The sequence below is a fragment of the Zophobas morio genome, unplaced genomic scaffold (assembly GCF_036711695.1).
Source record: "Zophobas morio isolate AGI-343-1 ecotype UQ-CSIRO unplaced genomic scaffold, CSIRO_AGI_Zmor_V1 ptg000046l, whole genome shotgun sequence".
In the NCBI taxonomy this organism is placed as follows: Eukaryota; Metazoa; Arthropoda; class Insecta; order Coleoptera; family Tenebrionidae; genus Zophobas; species Zophobas morio.
In genome coordinates this window covers 5,080,270-5,097,206 of record NW_026972151.1, presented here as the reverse complement: position 1 = coordinate 5,097,206, position 16,937 = coordinate 5,080,270, and the positions used below count along the sequence as shown (strand labels likewise).

The following is a 16,937-nucleotide window of genomic DNA, read 5'->3' as shown; positions in this document are numbered from 1 at the left end:
TGTTTTACCCCACTAAGTTTATTTTGATATTTACTATTTATAAGAGAAAAGATACCCTTGAACACATCGTATTTTTTAGCTAATTCACCAAGAACCGAGACTTGCTCCCGTAAGTCTCTTAATACTAGAGATGAGCGATATTTCACTACCGGTGATTATTTCACCTTGATCTGTTTGTCACTGTTGGTAACCGTGACTGGTATCGGCAAGTAACGGCGACCGTGATTTTCCCTTTTAAAATTGATTCCGGTAATACGAAACAGTGAATGGTAAATTTTGCTATTATTTTCTTTTCATACAGTTTGCTATAAAATCTGAGGCGACATCTAGTTATTTGGAGGTAGTTTTTCTTTAATTAATTATGCATTTTATGCATAATGTTTTTATGTGCCAATGAATTTACATTTACTATATGATTTGTTGTTATTTATTTGTTCCCAAGAATTACTGTTTATTCATTCATCGATATATCGGAATTTTCTGCTGTTCACATGGCACACCGTTTCACCGTTCCCCCGCGAAAAAATATTGAAACCGTTCCTACGATCACCGTTCCTGCGATCACCGTTCCTCCGCGAGAGAATATTGAAACCGTTCCTGTGATCACCGTCCAAGTCACGGTGACAAGAAAGAACCGTGAAAAGTCGCGGTTCACGCCGGCGCCGTGATCCTAATATTAAATCGCTACTTTCGTCGTTCGCCGTTCCTTGATCACCATGACAAAATCACCGTTTAAAATCACCGTGATTCAAAAGGAGCGGTCGCCGTGATCACCGTGATCGCAAAATCACGGTATCGCTCATCTCTACTTAATACCGGTGGTACATGAGTAAAGTCACCTTTAGTTTTATAAGTAGACCATACTTTGTTAAATGGGAAAGGTTCCTGAAATAGAGTATTTAACGTAGTGCTAAAAATATTATAAGCAGCATTGACATATCTTCACTATTCCTCTTGTTATTATAGACAGTGCCAGAATATTCAAATCGAGGACTTTCTTCATATTTTCGGTCGAAGTGTCGAGAAGGCCACCCATTGAGGTGGTTCCAGCATTGTTAATAAGAATGGGAAAAGACCTGCGTTATCTTCAAGCCATTTCAGAACACTTAAAATCGTCTTCTTCACTTAAGTCTGCTTTAATAGCGTAGAGTTTTTGCTTCTTTGTTAAATTTTTGGCGCGTTTTTCGATTAATTCGGTTCGGCAAGCAATTGCTACTACCTGAAATAGAATTGGTTATGGGAACTAGTGTTTGAAGTAGTTTGTAATTACAATCACTCCTTTTTCTAGCAGAGCCTCTACTATTGAAGCACCAATTCGAGCATTAGCACCCGTTGCTACTGCTACTTTATCCATCCATTCAGCCATTGAGTGAACCATTTTACAAGGTTTTTCGTGAACGTGACGCCTTTATAGTGTTCAACAATTTTATTTAATATTGCTATCATGACACTGATTAACACTAAAGGTGATTGTGTTTACATATTGCTATTGAATTGTCAGATTTCAATTTTATTGTATTGGGTCTATTTAGACCACCTCATGTAGACTATGTTAACTTGAACATCTTTTTTGAGACACTTGATCTTATATTGAGCCATTATTCTCAGGTAAGAAATAAATCTCGAATTGTACTGGGAGATTTTAACATACACTTTGAAAAAGACGAGGACAGAAGCCTTAAATACCTGCTGGATATCTTGAACAGTTATATTATAACATGGCTTATTTAATTAAACAACCTACTAGAATTACTTCTTGTCTCGATAACATTTTAGTAAGTAACGATCATATAAACAAATGTTTTACTCATGTTTTTGAGGAGTATATCTCAGATCAATCTGGTCAGCTTCTGAGGATAAACTGTGAGCAGCATACACCGCATCTTTTCGTCTGTTAACATTAAGTTTATTAAATTTTTATCAGGACAAACCTGGGAAAGGGTCTATACCTCAAGATGGTGAAGACCCATAAAATCAACGGACATAAGTAGTACCTATAAGCTTGTAATTAGGGCAATTACAGTTCATCTGCCACTGACTGTTACTCTAATAATATTACCATCGAGGTCTAGGTACATGAAATAAAAAAAATATGTGACACCACTTTTTTTTCTCAAGTTCGTCATATAATTAACATTAACCTGTCCATTTGAGAATAACTCTCTCAAAAACTTAAAAGTAGTTACTTTCAAGGGGTTGTCCGTTTGAGAGGATATTTCGGGAACATTCATTTTGTGGTTGCTTTCAAAAAGCTAGCTGACGAAAGGTCATTACCAGACAGTGGTATCAGAACCGTGTCCAGTACCATCCTTTCGATATGACCAACTCACTGAAATCTTTTTTATCGTATTCTACATATCAACAATTTTGCTTTCTTGATATATCTCATAAATTTCGTGGTTTGTTCTTCTGATATAGCCTTCTTCGGTTTGTTCCCATTACTATTCTCCTAATCATCTTCTAGTCTTCTTGTTCATTGTCCATGTTTCACAGCCGTATAGCTCCTTGGGCAGTAAGAATGTTTAATGCGTATAATCTTAACCTGGTATTTCCCGACAGGTCCTTTGCTCTTATTAAGTGGTTTATTCACCCTAACTCTACGCATTTGAAAGCTTTTAGCATTTTTGCCTCTATCTTTTCTTTCCATTTATAAATTCAGTTAATTCTGCAAATTCCATTTTCCCCTTTTCTGACTTCAAATTTAACATCTCCTTGTTGTATTACATTAACTCTTCTTCTGATTTATTACAAGACCTACATTTCTTCTTGCTTCTATCAACTTTGTTGTATTGTTTTTGACTTCCTTCATATTCCTGATGATTTTTGTACGATATGTAATTTTCTCTAGTGTAAAATACAAGAATCGATGCAGGACCGCCTTAAACATACCCTGCCCCGGGCTGCGAACATCAGCCCTGGCTGCGAACATCAGCCCTGCGCCCCCCTGTCAAAAATTCAAACAACTTTATTTCTTACAAAGTCTAGAGCCACACACTAGAATTTAACGTTACGGGTGGTGAATCTAGAAGCCGTTAACCGTTAGAATTCGCTTAAATATTTTATTTACATAAATTAAAAATCAAAAGCGTAATTATGATTGATTTATTTATTAGGTATACAAAGGACATGGCTAGGAAGTTCAAACGACGACAGTCATACGTAGATACAGTGTTATTACAATTACACAATTTACAGAGGTACATCTAGATAATAAGAAATGAAAAATATAATAAAATATTTTAAACTTAACACAAAGTTATAAATTATTCTATACAAAATATCAATGAATTCAGAAAAAGAAGCTCTATTCAAAAATGCATTCATTATATGGTGTGAAGGTGATCTCATAGCCTAGGCCGCCCAGACGTGTTTCTTTTCAGCGGCATTAGTCGGCCCAGGACTGGGCACTGAGGCTTCCACCCTCATGCGATATCTGTGAAATTCCGGACCGTCACCTGAAGCATCTATGATTAAGTAATGCAAATTTCTGCAAAATATATACTCGTAATGGGACTGTAACCCTTGTGAAAATTGAAATTGAATTTCACGTTGAACTACACTGTGATCGCAAGAGATATCTGATCGTCCCATGCGAGGAAATAATAAGTTGCAGCATGATGAAGGCGATGGTTACTTTACAGTTACAAGAGGATTATATGTAGGAAAAATGTATTTTAAAGTTTCATGGTGAAGAACAAGCCGAAGTCTTTAAGTCCCTATTGCCACCTATTAAAAGATCCGAGGACCATAGTTCGACTGAAAATTCAGATACCAACTGATGATTCCGGCAACCAAAGAAACTGAAGCATTTAAGAAAACTCATTTAACTCAGATAATCCATCGTATGAATTAGAACAGTTAGAAAATTTGTTAATTTAATTTGCGTTAATAAAGTCTTATTTTTTTGCAATGATATCTGGATGATGATGATTGAAGTTATGGCGCAAAAAAATTATTCCCCTCTTTCGTCGGCAAAAAAAAGGACACGGTTGTTGCGCTCCAGGTCTAGGGCTTCCCAACGGGTGTCCCGTGGGCGTACATAGCACGCCTGGACCGTGTCCCGATTCAAGTAGGGTGGTGTCGGTGCAAGTGGCTGCACGAGAGGCGGACGCTTGGGCGGTGGCGGTTGAAATTCGTGAATCGGAGACGGCGCGATTGGTCTCGTAGCTGTCGGTTGGGGCGACAGTCAAAGACGGGGCGGGTTCCTGTACTATATATATACATCTACGTACTTGGCTCGTCGATTCGGCTGTTGAGGACCTCACCAGAGGCGGGACGAACAAGTTACAATGGGGCGTAGCGCTGGTGGAGGCTGGCCATGGGAACGGCGCTGGCATCACCGGACGCGAAATTACGGGCGTGGGATGACAGGCCTGGTTAGCGAAAAGTTCCAGGTCACCAAAATCGCTGCAGCCGACTTCGCCACCACGTACCCAAACGTCGGCGTCGATATGGAGGCGGTAGAGGTCGATACGACGACGGTGTCTACGATCTCATTGATGACGGTCGGGAGAGACGTGACCAACTCCTCCAGGTCCATCTCCATATCGGCTGCGACGATTGTGCCACGAAACTCCCGGTGACGGTCTGGAATTTCGCCGATATCGTATGGGGGTGGTGTGCCAAGCCGCTGAGAAAGTAACAGGTGGGAGGCGCCTTCAGTCAGGAGCGGTGGTACTCGGGCACCGGGATGGCTCTAAAGCCGGAGTCACAGTTCTCCTAGTGGTCTGGTGAGCGCCCGCGGAAACAAGAAGTAAAACGGAGGAATTTTACTAACAACAATCGGGATTTTATTCCTTGCCACCAGCTACACGGCTAAAATAATCTTACGTTAATCTTAAAAAAAAATACGGTTTTACCAAAACAAGAAAAAAAGGAACAAAATGTCCGGCACGGTCATTCCCTCCTGGACGTCAACTTCCTTCGAGACGGGCTCCTCCTGGCGCTAGGGGCGGCGACCCTAGAACGGGAAATCGCGCCGGGTTGGTATGGCGACCCGGGAGGGGAGCGCGGCGGCGGAAAACGCAATGTGCTCAACGGCGGCGGCGATTAAAAAAATGGTCTGCAAATAGGCAGGAAAACCCAAATAGCTATTGTGGCGATTTTGACGTTCTCCGGCCTTTTTTGTTGGGGGGTCCTTTCGGCGCCAGCTGGGTAGTTAACCCAACAAGGAAGGGGAATTGACGAACGGACTACAGACTTATTTTACGATCTTACATGCTACTTTCCGCAAATTTACATAAGCTCTTTCCTGGTGAAGTACTTCGGAGCGATCCTCTTTTGTTCAAAGCTCCCCTAGGAGATGTTACCATAGTATGGGACAGCAACGATGGAGACGGCAACCAACCACGAATCGATGGGTATGGGACAGTGAAGACGGAGACGGCAACCAATCACGAATCGACGCCACCCGTACATAGAACCTAGTTCCTCCTGTTATTTAAATATTCTAGGCCAAATAGGCACTCACCTAGCTGTTATTGGTTCCTTATTTTGCCAAAATCTCGCTTTTCACCGCATTTCAATTCGCTCAAAAAACGCTCTTCACCTCCTCTTTTTCTCGCCGCCCGTAAAAACCGACTCCACTCTTCCGATACCTTGCTCACCGAGCGCGCTTAGATTTAAAAATCGTTACACTATTTAACCAAAAAGTTTGTTAATAAAGGCGATTAATAATCGAAATATTTTAGCGAGCTCGTTCCTTGCGCGTTAATATTTGAGATTATTAATCGCCAATTAACAGTCGAGTTAGTTTACAATACTTTTCCGGTAATCGCAATTTTATTAAATTACTGAAAATTCAAAATATGAGTTATGCAACCAAACACATAAGTGAACATGTTTTTTAATACAGTAAACTTATTTGATGTACACCTTTTAAAACTTTTATGACTTAAGCGGCTTAAGCTAAAGCACCCTTATAAGTCAAACTGGCTGTTGTATAACTTACTCACTTCACAGCTCCATTATGGCAACAATGGATAATCCTTGCGGTTCGGGACCATAAAGCTTACAATAGCCAGTTTGACTCATAAGGGTGGTTTGGCTTAAGCCGCTCAAGTCATAAAAATTTTACAAGGTGTATGTCAAGTGAGTTTACTGTAAATATTACTCCTATTAGTTTATTACACGGTGGTAGAAGTAAGGTGTGGAAACAAGCCGCTCCAATTTATTGAATAAAACACGCATCCCAGTAGGCTTATTTACTACGAAATAGTATGCAGCACAGTATGTCCATCTATGTATTAACATTTCAACTTGTCAGTGTATTTATGAATGAATTAAGTGACAGATTCGTTGGAGGGAAAATAAATCACAGCACTACGGTTTGTGGTTGGTCTTTGGTGTGAATCGTGTGATTGGTGGATGATTCGACATTTGGGATTGGGTAATAAATGACATTGGCATAAATGTCAAAGATTTAATGCAGTTTTCTATTACTTAATTTCAACTGATCTCTCTAGACGTCGCTGTGGTGTGGACAGCTAATGACATATAGTCCAAACCACGCGATTTGTGTTTTCTACCAATGATTTTGAGGAAAGTTATGAATGAGGTTTCCACACCTTACTTCTACCACCGTGGTTTATTAAATTTGGATATCTCCAAATCATGATGAATGCTTAAAGTGGACGGAAGCATAGAATACTTTGGCCACAAGCTTGCTTTTTGGGAAATTTCGGAGAAGGATGCAAAAATACAACTTACCACCTGCTTTCCGGCGCGCCATACAACAAACTCATCATAGGTTTTTGGTAAAGCCCATTGCCTTATCCGGGAAGTAAATTTAGTGAAGGAGGCGTTAAAGAATCCATTTCTATACAATTAATTGTCCATTTTGAATTGATTCAGTAAATTTTTGACATTTAGAAATATAATATTTCAGATAGGGAGGGGTATATCTGGTTGCCTAAAAGCATGCATTAATAAACGATTACCGGAAAACGGTATTTACGCTGCGGTGGTCGGTTTTCACTTCCAAAAAGACATTTCCGCTTCCACCGCCACAGCACGGGGCAGAACACTTCCAAGCTAAGTGAAGGTTCGAAAAAGAATTCCCGTTTTCTGGCCACGTTGGCGGGACAATCGCGGATTTACCCCTGGTTCTCGGTACTTGTCGCAGTTTCCGGTCCGCGAAAATTCGCTTCGTTGCAACTTGTAGAACCGTTTCACCCCAAATGGGCAATTATGGGAGATCCAAATCTCTCTTATGTATTTGCGTTGATGTTATTAACAAACGAACGCTCATAAGTTTAGACCAAGGTGCTGGTATAAATGTTATTTCTTTAAATATGGTTCCATTTGTCAAAATTTCACCCTTTTTATTTTAAATACACCAGGAAACCATCTAATCCCAATATTAGGTATGGCTAATATACAAAATAATATAATTAGGACAAATGCAAACTAAGTGCAGGGCCGTTGTTGTCAAAAAATTTGATTACCCTCTTATGTGCAAAGCAATTCTTTAGATACCTGAAAAATAATGTAGTTACATTTGAGCGGAATTCACTCACAACTCATACACATTGCTAATTTTCAGTCGGAACAAATTAAGTCAAGAAATAGCAATTCAAATACATATATTAAATACTCCATCATTGCATGTTAAGAGCAATTATTATTAACGACACATTGAAATTTATTGGACACTTAAATAGCGGTAGTCAAACTGTCACAGTGAGCACAAAATACAACACCAGTTGCATTACTCCGATTCTGCAGTGATGTTTGACAACAAGCATTTTCACCAAACGGTCAAAATTAGCGAAAAGTGTCAAGACATTTTTTATTACTAAATACATATTCTCTGGCACTCTGAGTCGCCGAGGATGTAAGAATGAGTCGGGGCATAGCTCAATGTTTTTGCCATAAATTTGGTAAAATTTCATTTTTACATAATCAAAATAAAACTGTTGATGACGTCGCGATTATTAAAGACAAATCATCTCCTTTCTTATACTATTTGATTACAAAAGAATTGTCTCACCAAAAGGCTACATATAAAACCTTTTTCTGGCATCCAAAAATTAAAAAACCGCGTTGTTAAAAATGGAGATAAAGATTTGGTAAAAAGTTTAAGTTAAATATATATACAGCGTGTTATTGAAAGGTACGTACAAAATAAAATCGGGAATTGGTCTCGAAGTATGGGTGCTAAAAGTTAAAAAAAGTTCAAGTAAAAGTGTTCTCCTTTTCGAGATAAAAATTATTAAAATTTATGTCCAAATTCGTTGTACGCCTCTGGTCAAAAAAATCATCTCTCGTTTCTATTGCAACATTTAGTCTTGACAAAAGTTTTATTGTTACAGTTGCTAGGATTTACTAAATTAAATTAATTTTACTTATTTATCGTTCAGTAGCGTCTAAAAAGGTTGGATAAAGGTTAATTTTCCCCTTATAATTTTGATAACACAACATAAGTTTTTCAGACTTCTTAGACTTCGCGAAGGACTGTCAATTTTGTTGTACGTACCTTTCAATAACAACCTGTATGTATATATGATCCAATTTCGGTTTCAAGGTATAGATATAGAAATTACAGTGTGCTGCCTTGACCATACACGGCCTTGCCTTCTTGAAAATGTTGTTTTATAATTTAGGGGGTCATCAGTGGTCGAGAAAACGTAAAAATAGAAAGTCAGTTGATGGACTCGATTGCAATACTTTCTTGGCTTACGCTCGAGAAGTAAAAATTCGTCAGATCTTCCAAATTCTAAATGAAAAATTCTTGTTTACACAAAATACTATATAGGCTGTTATCTCGAGTTTACAGAACCTGATAACCTATACATTTTTAAAACACAGTTATCAACGTTGAGTAGTAAAACGACAAATCTCGTCAGTACATGACAGACAAACTGCGACAATGGTAATTTCTATGGATAGATGTCATAGATGGGTAGGCAAAGTAGCCATTGTAACCGGAGCTAGTGCTGGAATCGGTGCTGCCATCGCTGACCAACTTGTTGAAAACGGCCTAATTGTAAGTGATAAATCTGAAAGACTTTTTTGAATTTAAACGCACTTTTCACAGGTTGTTGGACTTGCACGTCGCCCAGAATTAATCGAAGAGCATGCTAAGACTCTCAGCAACAAAAAAGGGAAACTCTACGCAATTAAAACAGATTTAAGAAAAGAGGAAGACATTCAGGGTGCTTTCAAATGGGTTGACGATAATTTAGGACCAGTACACATTCTTATCAACAATGCGGGAACGGGTACTGGAGGTGGACTGACAAATACCAGCACTGAAGACTGGAGGAAAGTTTTCGATCTGAATGTTTTGGGTTTGTGTATAGCTACAAGAGAAGCAATAAGTTCAATGAAGAAACACAAGATTGATGATGGTCATATTATTCATATCAATAGTGCGGCAGGTCATCGAGTTTTTTCTCCTCAGTTCAATGTCTACCCGGCTTCTAAATTTGCTGTTACTGCTTTAACTGAAACGTTGAGGCAGGAGTTGAACAGTCTTGGTACTAAAATCAGAGTTACGGTGAGTGGAAGTAGTGTTAAATAAATACATTATATTATAATAATTCTTATAAAAATATGACTATAGACTGTATCTTGTTGTAGAGTATTAGTCCTGGGCTGGTAGCCACAGAGTTAACCACATTAGGTACAAAGTTACCATCAGACGTTAGAGAAGAATTTCATAAACGACCTATTTTGCAAGCTGAAGATATCGCTGATGGCGTTGTCTACGTTCTGTCAACGCCAGGACATGTTCAAGTGAGTTTAGAATGTGGAGTGTTAACTATTAATTAATATAAATTATTTTTATGCTAGGTTCATGAACTAACGATAAGGCCGTTTTAGGAACAGAGAAATTTCAAAATGATGTTAAATATAGCCAACATCATTATAAACATTGACAATTGATAAGCTTATAGAATAAAACAAAAACCCGTAAAGTTAATTACAATTTATTGGCATTCAACCAAATTCCACTTTCCGCAGTCAGTACTAAAGTACTTTTTTTCATCTTCAAAGGTTCTTGTGTTCTGTTATTAATAGTAAACTTAAAATTTCTTAACAAAGAAATTAATGCCAATTTTGATTGTATCTGCCCAAAACGCATACCTAAAACCTTACCGTATAGATCTCATTTAACAACAATTTTTTTTCTTACCTATACAAATTCTAGGTCCTTCTCCAAACGGAATAAACGCATAACTTTCTCTTAAACCCTTATTTGTGTCATTAAAACGTTCAGGATCAAATTTCTCAGGCTCAGGATAAAATTCCTCATTATGGTGAATACCAAGAACCGGAATCACAACTGTAGTACCTTTCTCAATCACCACATCAGTACCAAAAACTTTGTAGTCTTTTACACACTTCCGATTTAAATATGCTGCCGGCGGGTACTTTCTTAAAGTTTCTAAAATATCTTTTTACCTTCAACTCTTCGACATGACAAACTCACCATCTAACACTTGCTCTAAATATTTCATTTCTTGGATGGCCTCATACGTAATCACGTTTTGGTACTTCTCCAAAACTTTTCCGACCTCTTCTCGAACACTCTCTTGTATATCTTCGTTTTTCGCAAGCTCGTACAGAGCAAAACTGATGGCAGTCGGTGACGTGGACATCCCTGCCAGAAAGAAAATAAAACACTGAGCTGCTATTTCTTCAATTTTCAAATAGCTTCCATCTTCGTTTCTCAGTTCGGTGAGTACTTGAAGAAAGTCGTGTCTTACAATGTGTTGCTTTTTCCTGTAATCGATTGCCTCTTCAACTATCTTCAGAAAGAACGTAGATGCGTCTTTTGGTATCAAAGCAATGTTTAAAATTCTTCCAAGTTTTGGAAAATTGTCAACTATGAAACCCTTCACTCTTCTGGTACGTGATCGCCTGAAAATTTTTCTCCCGAATTGTTGTATGGGTGATTGCTCGGAAAAATTTTGCCAGTCTAGACCAAAAACGCAGGACTCGATAACATCACCAATGAAACTATCCGCAATTGTTTTAGCTTCAAAGGGTATTTTTCTGTTTATTTCAGTTTCAATCTTTTTGATCAGAATTTCTTTACAGCTTAGAAGAAGCGGAAATATTGATTTTAGTTTGCCGGGAGTGAAGATCTGACTGAGGTTTGTTCTCATACGACGCCATTTTGGGCCACTGGTGTTGAAAATGTGGCAACTCAGAGGATCGTCTTTTTCGTTGTAGTACAGTCCACGGTGTGGAAAGTATTGGAAATCTTTAGTCATGATGTTTTTGAGTAGATGTAGATCCCTGACAACGTAAATTGGTGTCACTTGGATAAAAACTCCTCCATGTTTCCATTGGTTTTGTTTCATTAGATTATAGACATGTTTGAATTTGATGCCAAGGTGTTCGTTCAAACTAGAAAAATCTGTTTGCAGGCAGGGTACATTTCTTCGGTTCCAATGTAGATAAAACCAGTTGTATACACTGACAATTATAACTGATAGAGTTATAACTATGATGATGAAATCACCGGTAGGTGAGTCCGCAAAAAACATTTTTAGCACTTTATAAGCACACAGGAACCTTCTGGAGAATTTAATATGTGATATGTTTGAAACTGTACTTTTATCTGAATTATCGTAATTAATTTAACTGCTTTAATGCTTGTCGTAAATCGCGCTTGAGTAAAGAATGAACATCTGTTTACTATTGCGTGGACAAGGTCAAAGTTATTTATTTTCAGATCTGTCTCGGTTGTAATGTAGGGGAGAGTAGTATCTTGTGGTGTTTCACATTGTCAAAACAATATTTTATCAAAAAAAAAAAAATATATATATATATATATATATACATAAGTTTTGTATTAAGTGGCACCCTGTAGGATGAATGTAATTGTGACGCCCGGTGTATATACCGATTTGATAAATAATGTAAAAGCGGCACAATCAAAATCAACAGTAATAAGGCACCCATCTGTATGTAAATTGAGACAATCAATGCTTTTGTGGCACCTTGCGTTGTTGCCACTTTTTTGTGTTCTTTCAAACAAACATACCTATTACAACACCTTAGGTGCTTCGTACCCACTTATCGTAAATTTAGTATATTTTGGCACCATAAGTTAAGAGGGAATTTGCACGAATATTGTTATTATTAGTATTAAAAAGTAAAATTCCGTAAGAGACTATTGTTGACAATTGTCGAATGCTGGCATAAAAATTTGATAAGCAAATCCTAATCATTGTGAAGTTTTCTACCTGGGATGAGTTTTTACCTGTTTAGATTAGTGCCTAATCGATTCATCCGCACTCGTGCTAGCGTGTTAAGCAGTTCACTTAAATTTATGTTCCCAGGTGTTGTTTGCGATTTAAAAACATAAATTTAAAAATCACCCCTTTTCTGAATTGTGCATGTTACGCTACTGACTGACAGTCTGTTGTTAGATTCTGATGACTCACCATATTGAACTTAAAATAATCCATCTCTAACAACACTTGTCCTCCAACACTAGGTAATAGCAATCTGATGCTCAAGTGTTTATAATATGCTTATACATCGAAAGAATGTCACATAGAAATTAGTTTGATTTGAATGAGTTTATTTTCTTAAAACAAAGGCTAAAATTATTATTTAAAACACAATCGAACAAAATGCTCTGATTGTATAATATAATTCTTATTTTAACATTATTATTATTATAAAGACGTGTTTTTCAAATTTTCCAGAAAATGGGATGACTGGTTCTTAATTTGAGCAATAAAAATTTTTAATGAAATCATCAACATGGATAATACTAGTCACAGCACAAAAAAAAGTAGTCACAGCGTATTTACCAGTGCAAGAAAAAACAACGAGACATATATCAATTTGGATCGGTGCAATGTAATACTAAAAAAAAAAACAGTATTGAATTACCAAAATTTTCTGAGAAAATGGAGTGAGCCGTTCCTGATGCAATTAATAAAATAAGTTGACTCATTCATTAATTCTTTTGACCCACCTCTTTAAGTAAAATTAAAATATATGAATACAATGATAAATCACAAGTAAAAACTCATCATATTTTGCACATTTTAGGTAGAATTTATTCGACAAAATTTTGAGATGATATCATCAATTTTTTGAGAGAAATAAACAGATATATTTTGATTAACAATGTATCATTACTTACAATAAATTTAAAACGTCTCATTCAGTTCAGTATTCAGTTTTACAATTCTCGAATTAATCAATAAGAAAATTGACTCAGTCATTAATTTTCTTGAGACACCCCTTATAAGCAAATCTAAAAAATATTCATGCAATGATAAATCACAAGTATAGACTTATCATATTTTGCATATGTAAGACAGAATTTATTCAACAATATTTTGAGGTGACGATATACATTTTTTAGGGGGATGAGCAAATACATTTTGATAAAAAAATTACCATGCTGTTGATCATTCATTGATTTTTTTGAGTTAGCCTGTATAAGTAAATTCAAAAAATATGAATGAAACGATAAATCACAAGTATATGTAGACTCATCATATTTGGACATTTTAGATAGAATTTATTCGGAAAAATTTTGAGCCGACGTCAGGAATTTTTTGGGGGGATAAGCAAGTGTATTTTGATTAAAAATGTAGTATGCTTATCATAACTTTAAAACAGCTGCAAGATTTCAAAGCATTCGGTTTTGCAAATTCAAAATTAAATTCCAAAATGTTGTTTTATAATTCTGACGGACGTTTCGGGTAAAAACTCAGCACGGCTTCATAAACCATTTTGTTATTTAATACAATTTAAAACCCATTTGCTATGTACAATTTGGAAGTGATATCATCACATAATTAGTGGGGATGATTAGATAAATTTTGGTTAACGCTTTACCATCCACATGATCTTCCTAATGTAAATACAAAATTTGACAACAATCGGCCCAGTACTTTCGGAGATGATCTGTCTAATAAAAATCGGGACAGCAGACAGACATACTCCTGCATGTATAATTGAAGAATCCGTGTTGACTTTTTACGCTAGAGATCCAGATTTTTTGGGAAAAAATTAAAAATTGTATTTTACAATTTAACTTTGAAATTGCAAAACCGAATCCTCTGAAGATAAATGATTACTCAAAATTTACGTATTTACGACCTCTCCGAAAATCATGATGCTATATCATACAATTCTGCCGAATAAATGTTTTAAAATTATATAAAATGACATGCACCTGCATGTGTCATTTATGAATCCGTGTTTTTACCCTTGATTTACCCAGATTTTTGAAAAAAACTCAAAATTATGTAAAAATATTTTACAAATTAAATTGTAAAACCTGAATGCTGTGAAATCTTGCAAATATCTTAAGTTTATTGAAAGCATGTTAATCGTCAATAAAACTTTGTCCATCATATTATAGTCTTGCAGGATAAATGTTCTTCAAATTTATAAGTGTTTTTGGGAAAAAACTGAATGTGATTAATTTATTAATCAGTCCTCTCTTCTGCTTTGAGGTGAAAAAAATCAGTTTAATTTTCTTTTAACAGCTGACGCTTGTAATCTAAACTTTTTAGTCGTCTAATTACATAAGCAGTGGAGAGTAAGCATGTACTGAGAAATTGAGAATATCTACATTTTTTCCTGTTGATTATCTGCGATGCAGGGACTGCGGAATGTTAATTACGCCACTGGTTTTTACTTTATAGAGGTTATCACGAAACCAGTGATTGGAACAATTACTTTTAAAAAGTAATGCATTACTTTAACAATTACTTTTTGCACTTTGAAAATTTTGATCGACACTATTTTAGATGTTTGTTGTATGGTTCCAAAGGGTCAAGAAAAAACGTGTTAGGATGAAAAAGGGAGTGAATGATTTATTTTACTAACGCATTTGTTGCAGTAAATAAAATAAAACAAATAACTACTTCATGTAAGAAGACTATATTCATAATTTAAATTCAATAATAACTGATATTCAAAATTTCCGTCATCTAAGGCATGACGTTTTGTCTTAAAAACACACTGCACCAACACTAAACATCCTTTCCACTGCGGCGCTAGATGGAACTGTTGTGGGGCAACATGTTACATATTTTACTAAAAAATTGAAGAGCCAATTTTTTTGCGCCTAATTTCATTCCACTCTAGCTACCAATAAAAGTTCGATGCCAACTGTAACAACTTTTAAACAAAAATTTGCATTGGTGGGAGATTTCAAAATATCTTATTGGCTTGTAAATGTATCGTAAATATTAGTCCACCAATCTTTAACAAAAAGGATGTTCCCAAGTACTTAGAAGGGGGCTACAAGATAATGTAAACTTAAAAGTATGTCTTTAATTGCCTCTTGGAGTTGTGACTTACAGATAAAATTTAGAAAACCTTAGAGGGTGGACACCCTCATAAAATATTATGGTCGGACTATGAAGGGTTTAAAAGGAGGGGCTCTATCGGTTACTTCTTATAGATTTGAGTGGACCAGAAAAATTGCCTAAAGTTTGTTTGACCACAATTTTTAAATATTCTGCCCCTGTTTACTTTTGTTTATTAAGATATTTTATTTCTGTAAAGCGCAATGGATTTTTTAATACAATTTCTACTAATGTACTTTTTTGAAAATTTAAAATTGATCCATAAATAGCGAAAACCAGATAATCTCATATTCCCCACAATTTGAATGCGTTGTAGTTTTTTTTTTACTACAAAATTTAAAAAACGGAAAGTACTCTGGGTAGGGTTTTTTACGCACATTTCAACGGTGTTAAGTTTATTACAATCGGACGTATACTTTTGGCAAAAACTTGGGCAGATCTTTATATGAATTTCCTTATGCTGCAGTATGTTTTAGCTCACCCTTAAAATGATGAAGAGCTTATGTATATTATGGCTAAACTCCTTTTAGATTTTAACTCCCTACTGGGTTAATCTTCTGTTTGTGGGGACGAACTAGGTATAATAAACCCAGCAGGTTAAGTAAATGATTCGCAGAGAAAAACAAAACAATATTTTTGAGTATTTGGGTAAGTATTTGGGTAATTGTAGAAGTGACTGAATTACTCAAAAAAAAGTAATTCGGTACAATTACTCGTTACATTTTTTGAAAAGTAGTGCATTACAATTACTCATTACTTATTACTTCCAACCACTGCACGAAACTAACGTCGCAACATCAATTTTATAATTTTTTAATGGAGCGGGAGTTGTCGGACTATACTTCAACGACCAGGAAAGTTCTGTCGAAATAACCTTCAACCATTTTTTTTTACTGTATCAAAAACGATATATTCAATTTTTGTGAAATTCTTAAAATAATGTCATTTTTCACCACCTCACAGATACATACATACAAAAATTGTGAAGTTTTGTATAAATAATTTTAGATAGGAGTAATTTTTCTAGCATATTGTCACCCAAAAACCTAAGCTCCGGTCCAGGTCATGTGGTCACTAACTGCCCATTCACAATGGACATAAGGCATAACAAGTACATAAAGCTTACATAAATACGTAAAGTTGAAACGATGGAAAACGTGTACCCCTGTTCACAGTGGACGAACGTAATTCTTATGCTTATGAACGTTCAACTTTGTGCACGAATTATGTCAAAATTATGTTAAAATCTAGGGACTTTTGAATGCTGCTATTGAATTCCCTTTGACAGTTGGTACTTGGCACTTCACACCTTTGATTATATTATATAAATTATAATCAAAGCTTCACACTGCGAGTCTGTTCTGTACTGCGAGTTGTTAAGTTCGAATATCGTATGAAATTGTAGGTTAGATATTTTTTTTGACTCAGTTTGAGGTTAGCCGTTTCTATGTTTGGCCGGGAGTTATTCCGTTCTGCGTTTGCGCAGTTTAACAATTCTTACAGAGTTCACTCTGTCCACTGTGAACGTAGATAAGCATAAGCCAGACAGACCAAAAACGTAAATTATGTTATGCGCTTGTTCTTATGTCTTATGTCCATTGTGAATGGGCAGTAATTTGAAAACCTAATAACTGC

General features: G+C 36.1%; 2 protein-coding genes across 7 annotated transcripts; one reads left to right on the top strand and one right to left on the bottom strand.

The window, feature by feature from the left end:
* Positions 1-3,152: 3,152 nt before the first annotated feature.
* LOC135141981 (probable cytochrome P450 6a23) lies at positions 3,153-11,626 on the bottom strand. Of its 6 annotated transcripts, none has more exons than XR_010282452.1 (6): positions 10,436-11,626; positions 10,139-10,390; positions 9,930-10,089; positions 5,471-7,476; positions 4,233-5,423; positions 3,153-3,464 (listed from the first exon to the last, which is right to left on the bottom strand). XR_010282452.1 is itself a non-coding variant. In XM_064073611.1 (4 exons), exons 1-4 carry the CDS (start codon positions 11,496-11,498, stop codon positions 7,392-7,394), a joined length of 1,560 nt encoding a protein of 519 aa, XP_063929681.1. In that variant the 5' UTR covers positions 11,499-11,626; the 3' UTR covers positions 3,153-7,391. The 6 variants fall into 6 exon arrangements, 1 of the variants encoding a protein (XP_063929681.1); XR_010282453.1 differs by having other exon boundaries at positions 3,153-3,433; XR_010282450.1 differs by having other exon boundaries at positions 3,153-5,423; positions 5,471-5,636; positions 6,709-7,476.
* LOC135141983 (farnesol dehydrogenase-like) lies at positions 8,817-9,925 on the top strand. The gene is made up of 4 exons (XM_064073612.1): positions 8,817-8,986; positions 9,038-9,499; positions 9,583-9,738; positions 9,796-9,925. Exons 1-4 carry the CDS (start codon positions 8,870-8,872, stop codon positions 9,823-9,825), a joined length of 765 nt encoding a protein of 254 aa, XP_063929682.1. The 5' UTR covers positions 8,817-8,869; the 3' UTR covers positions 9,826-9,925.
* Positions 11,627-16,937: the final 5,311 nt, after the last annotated feature.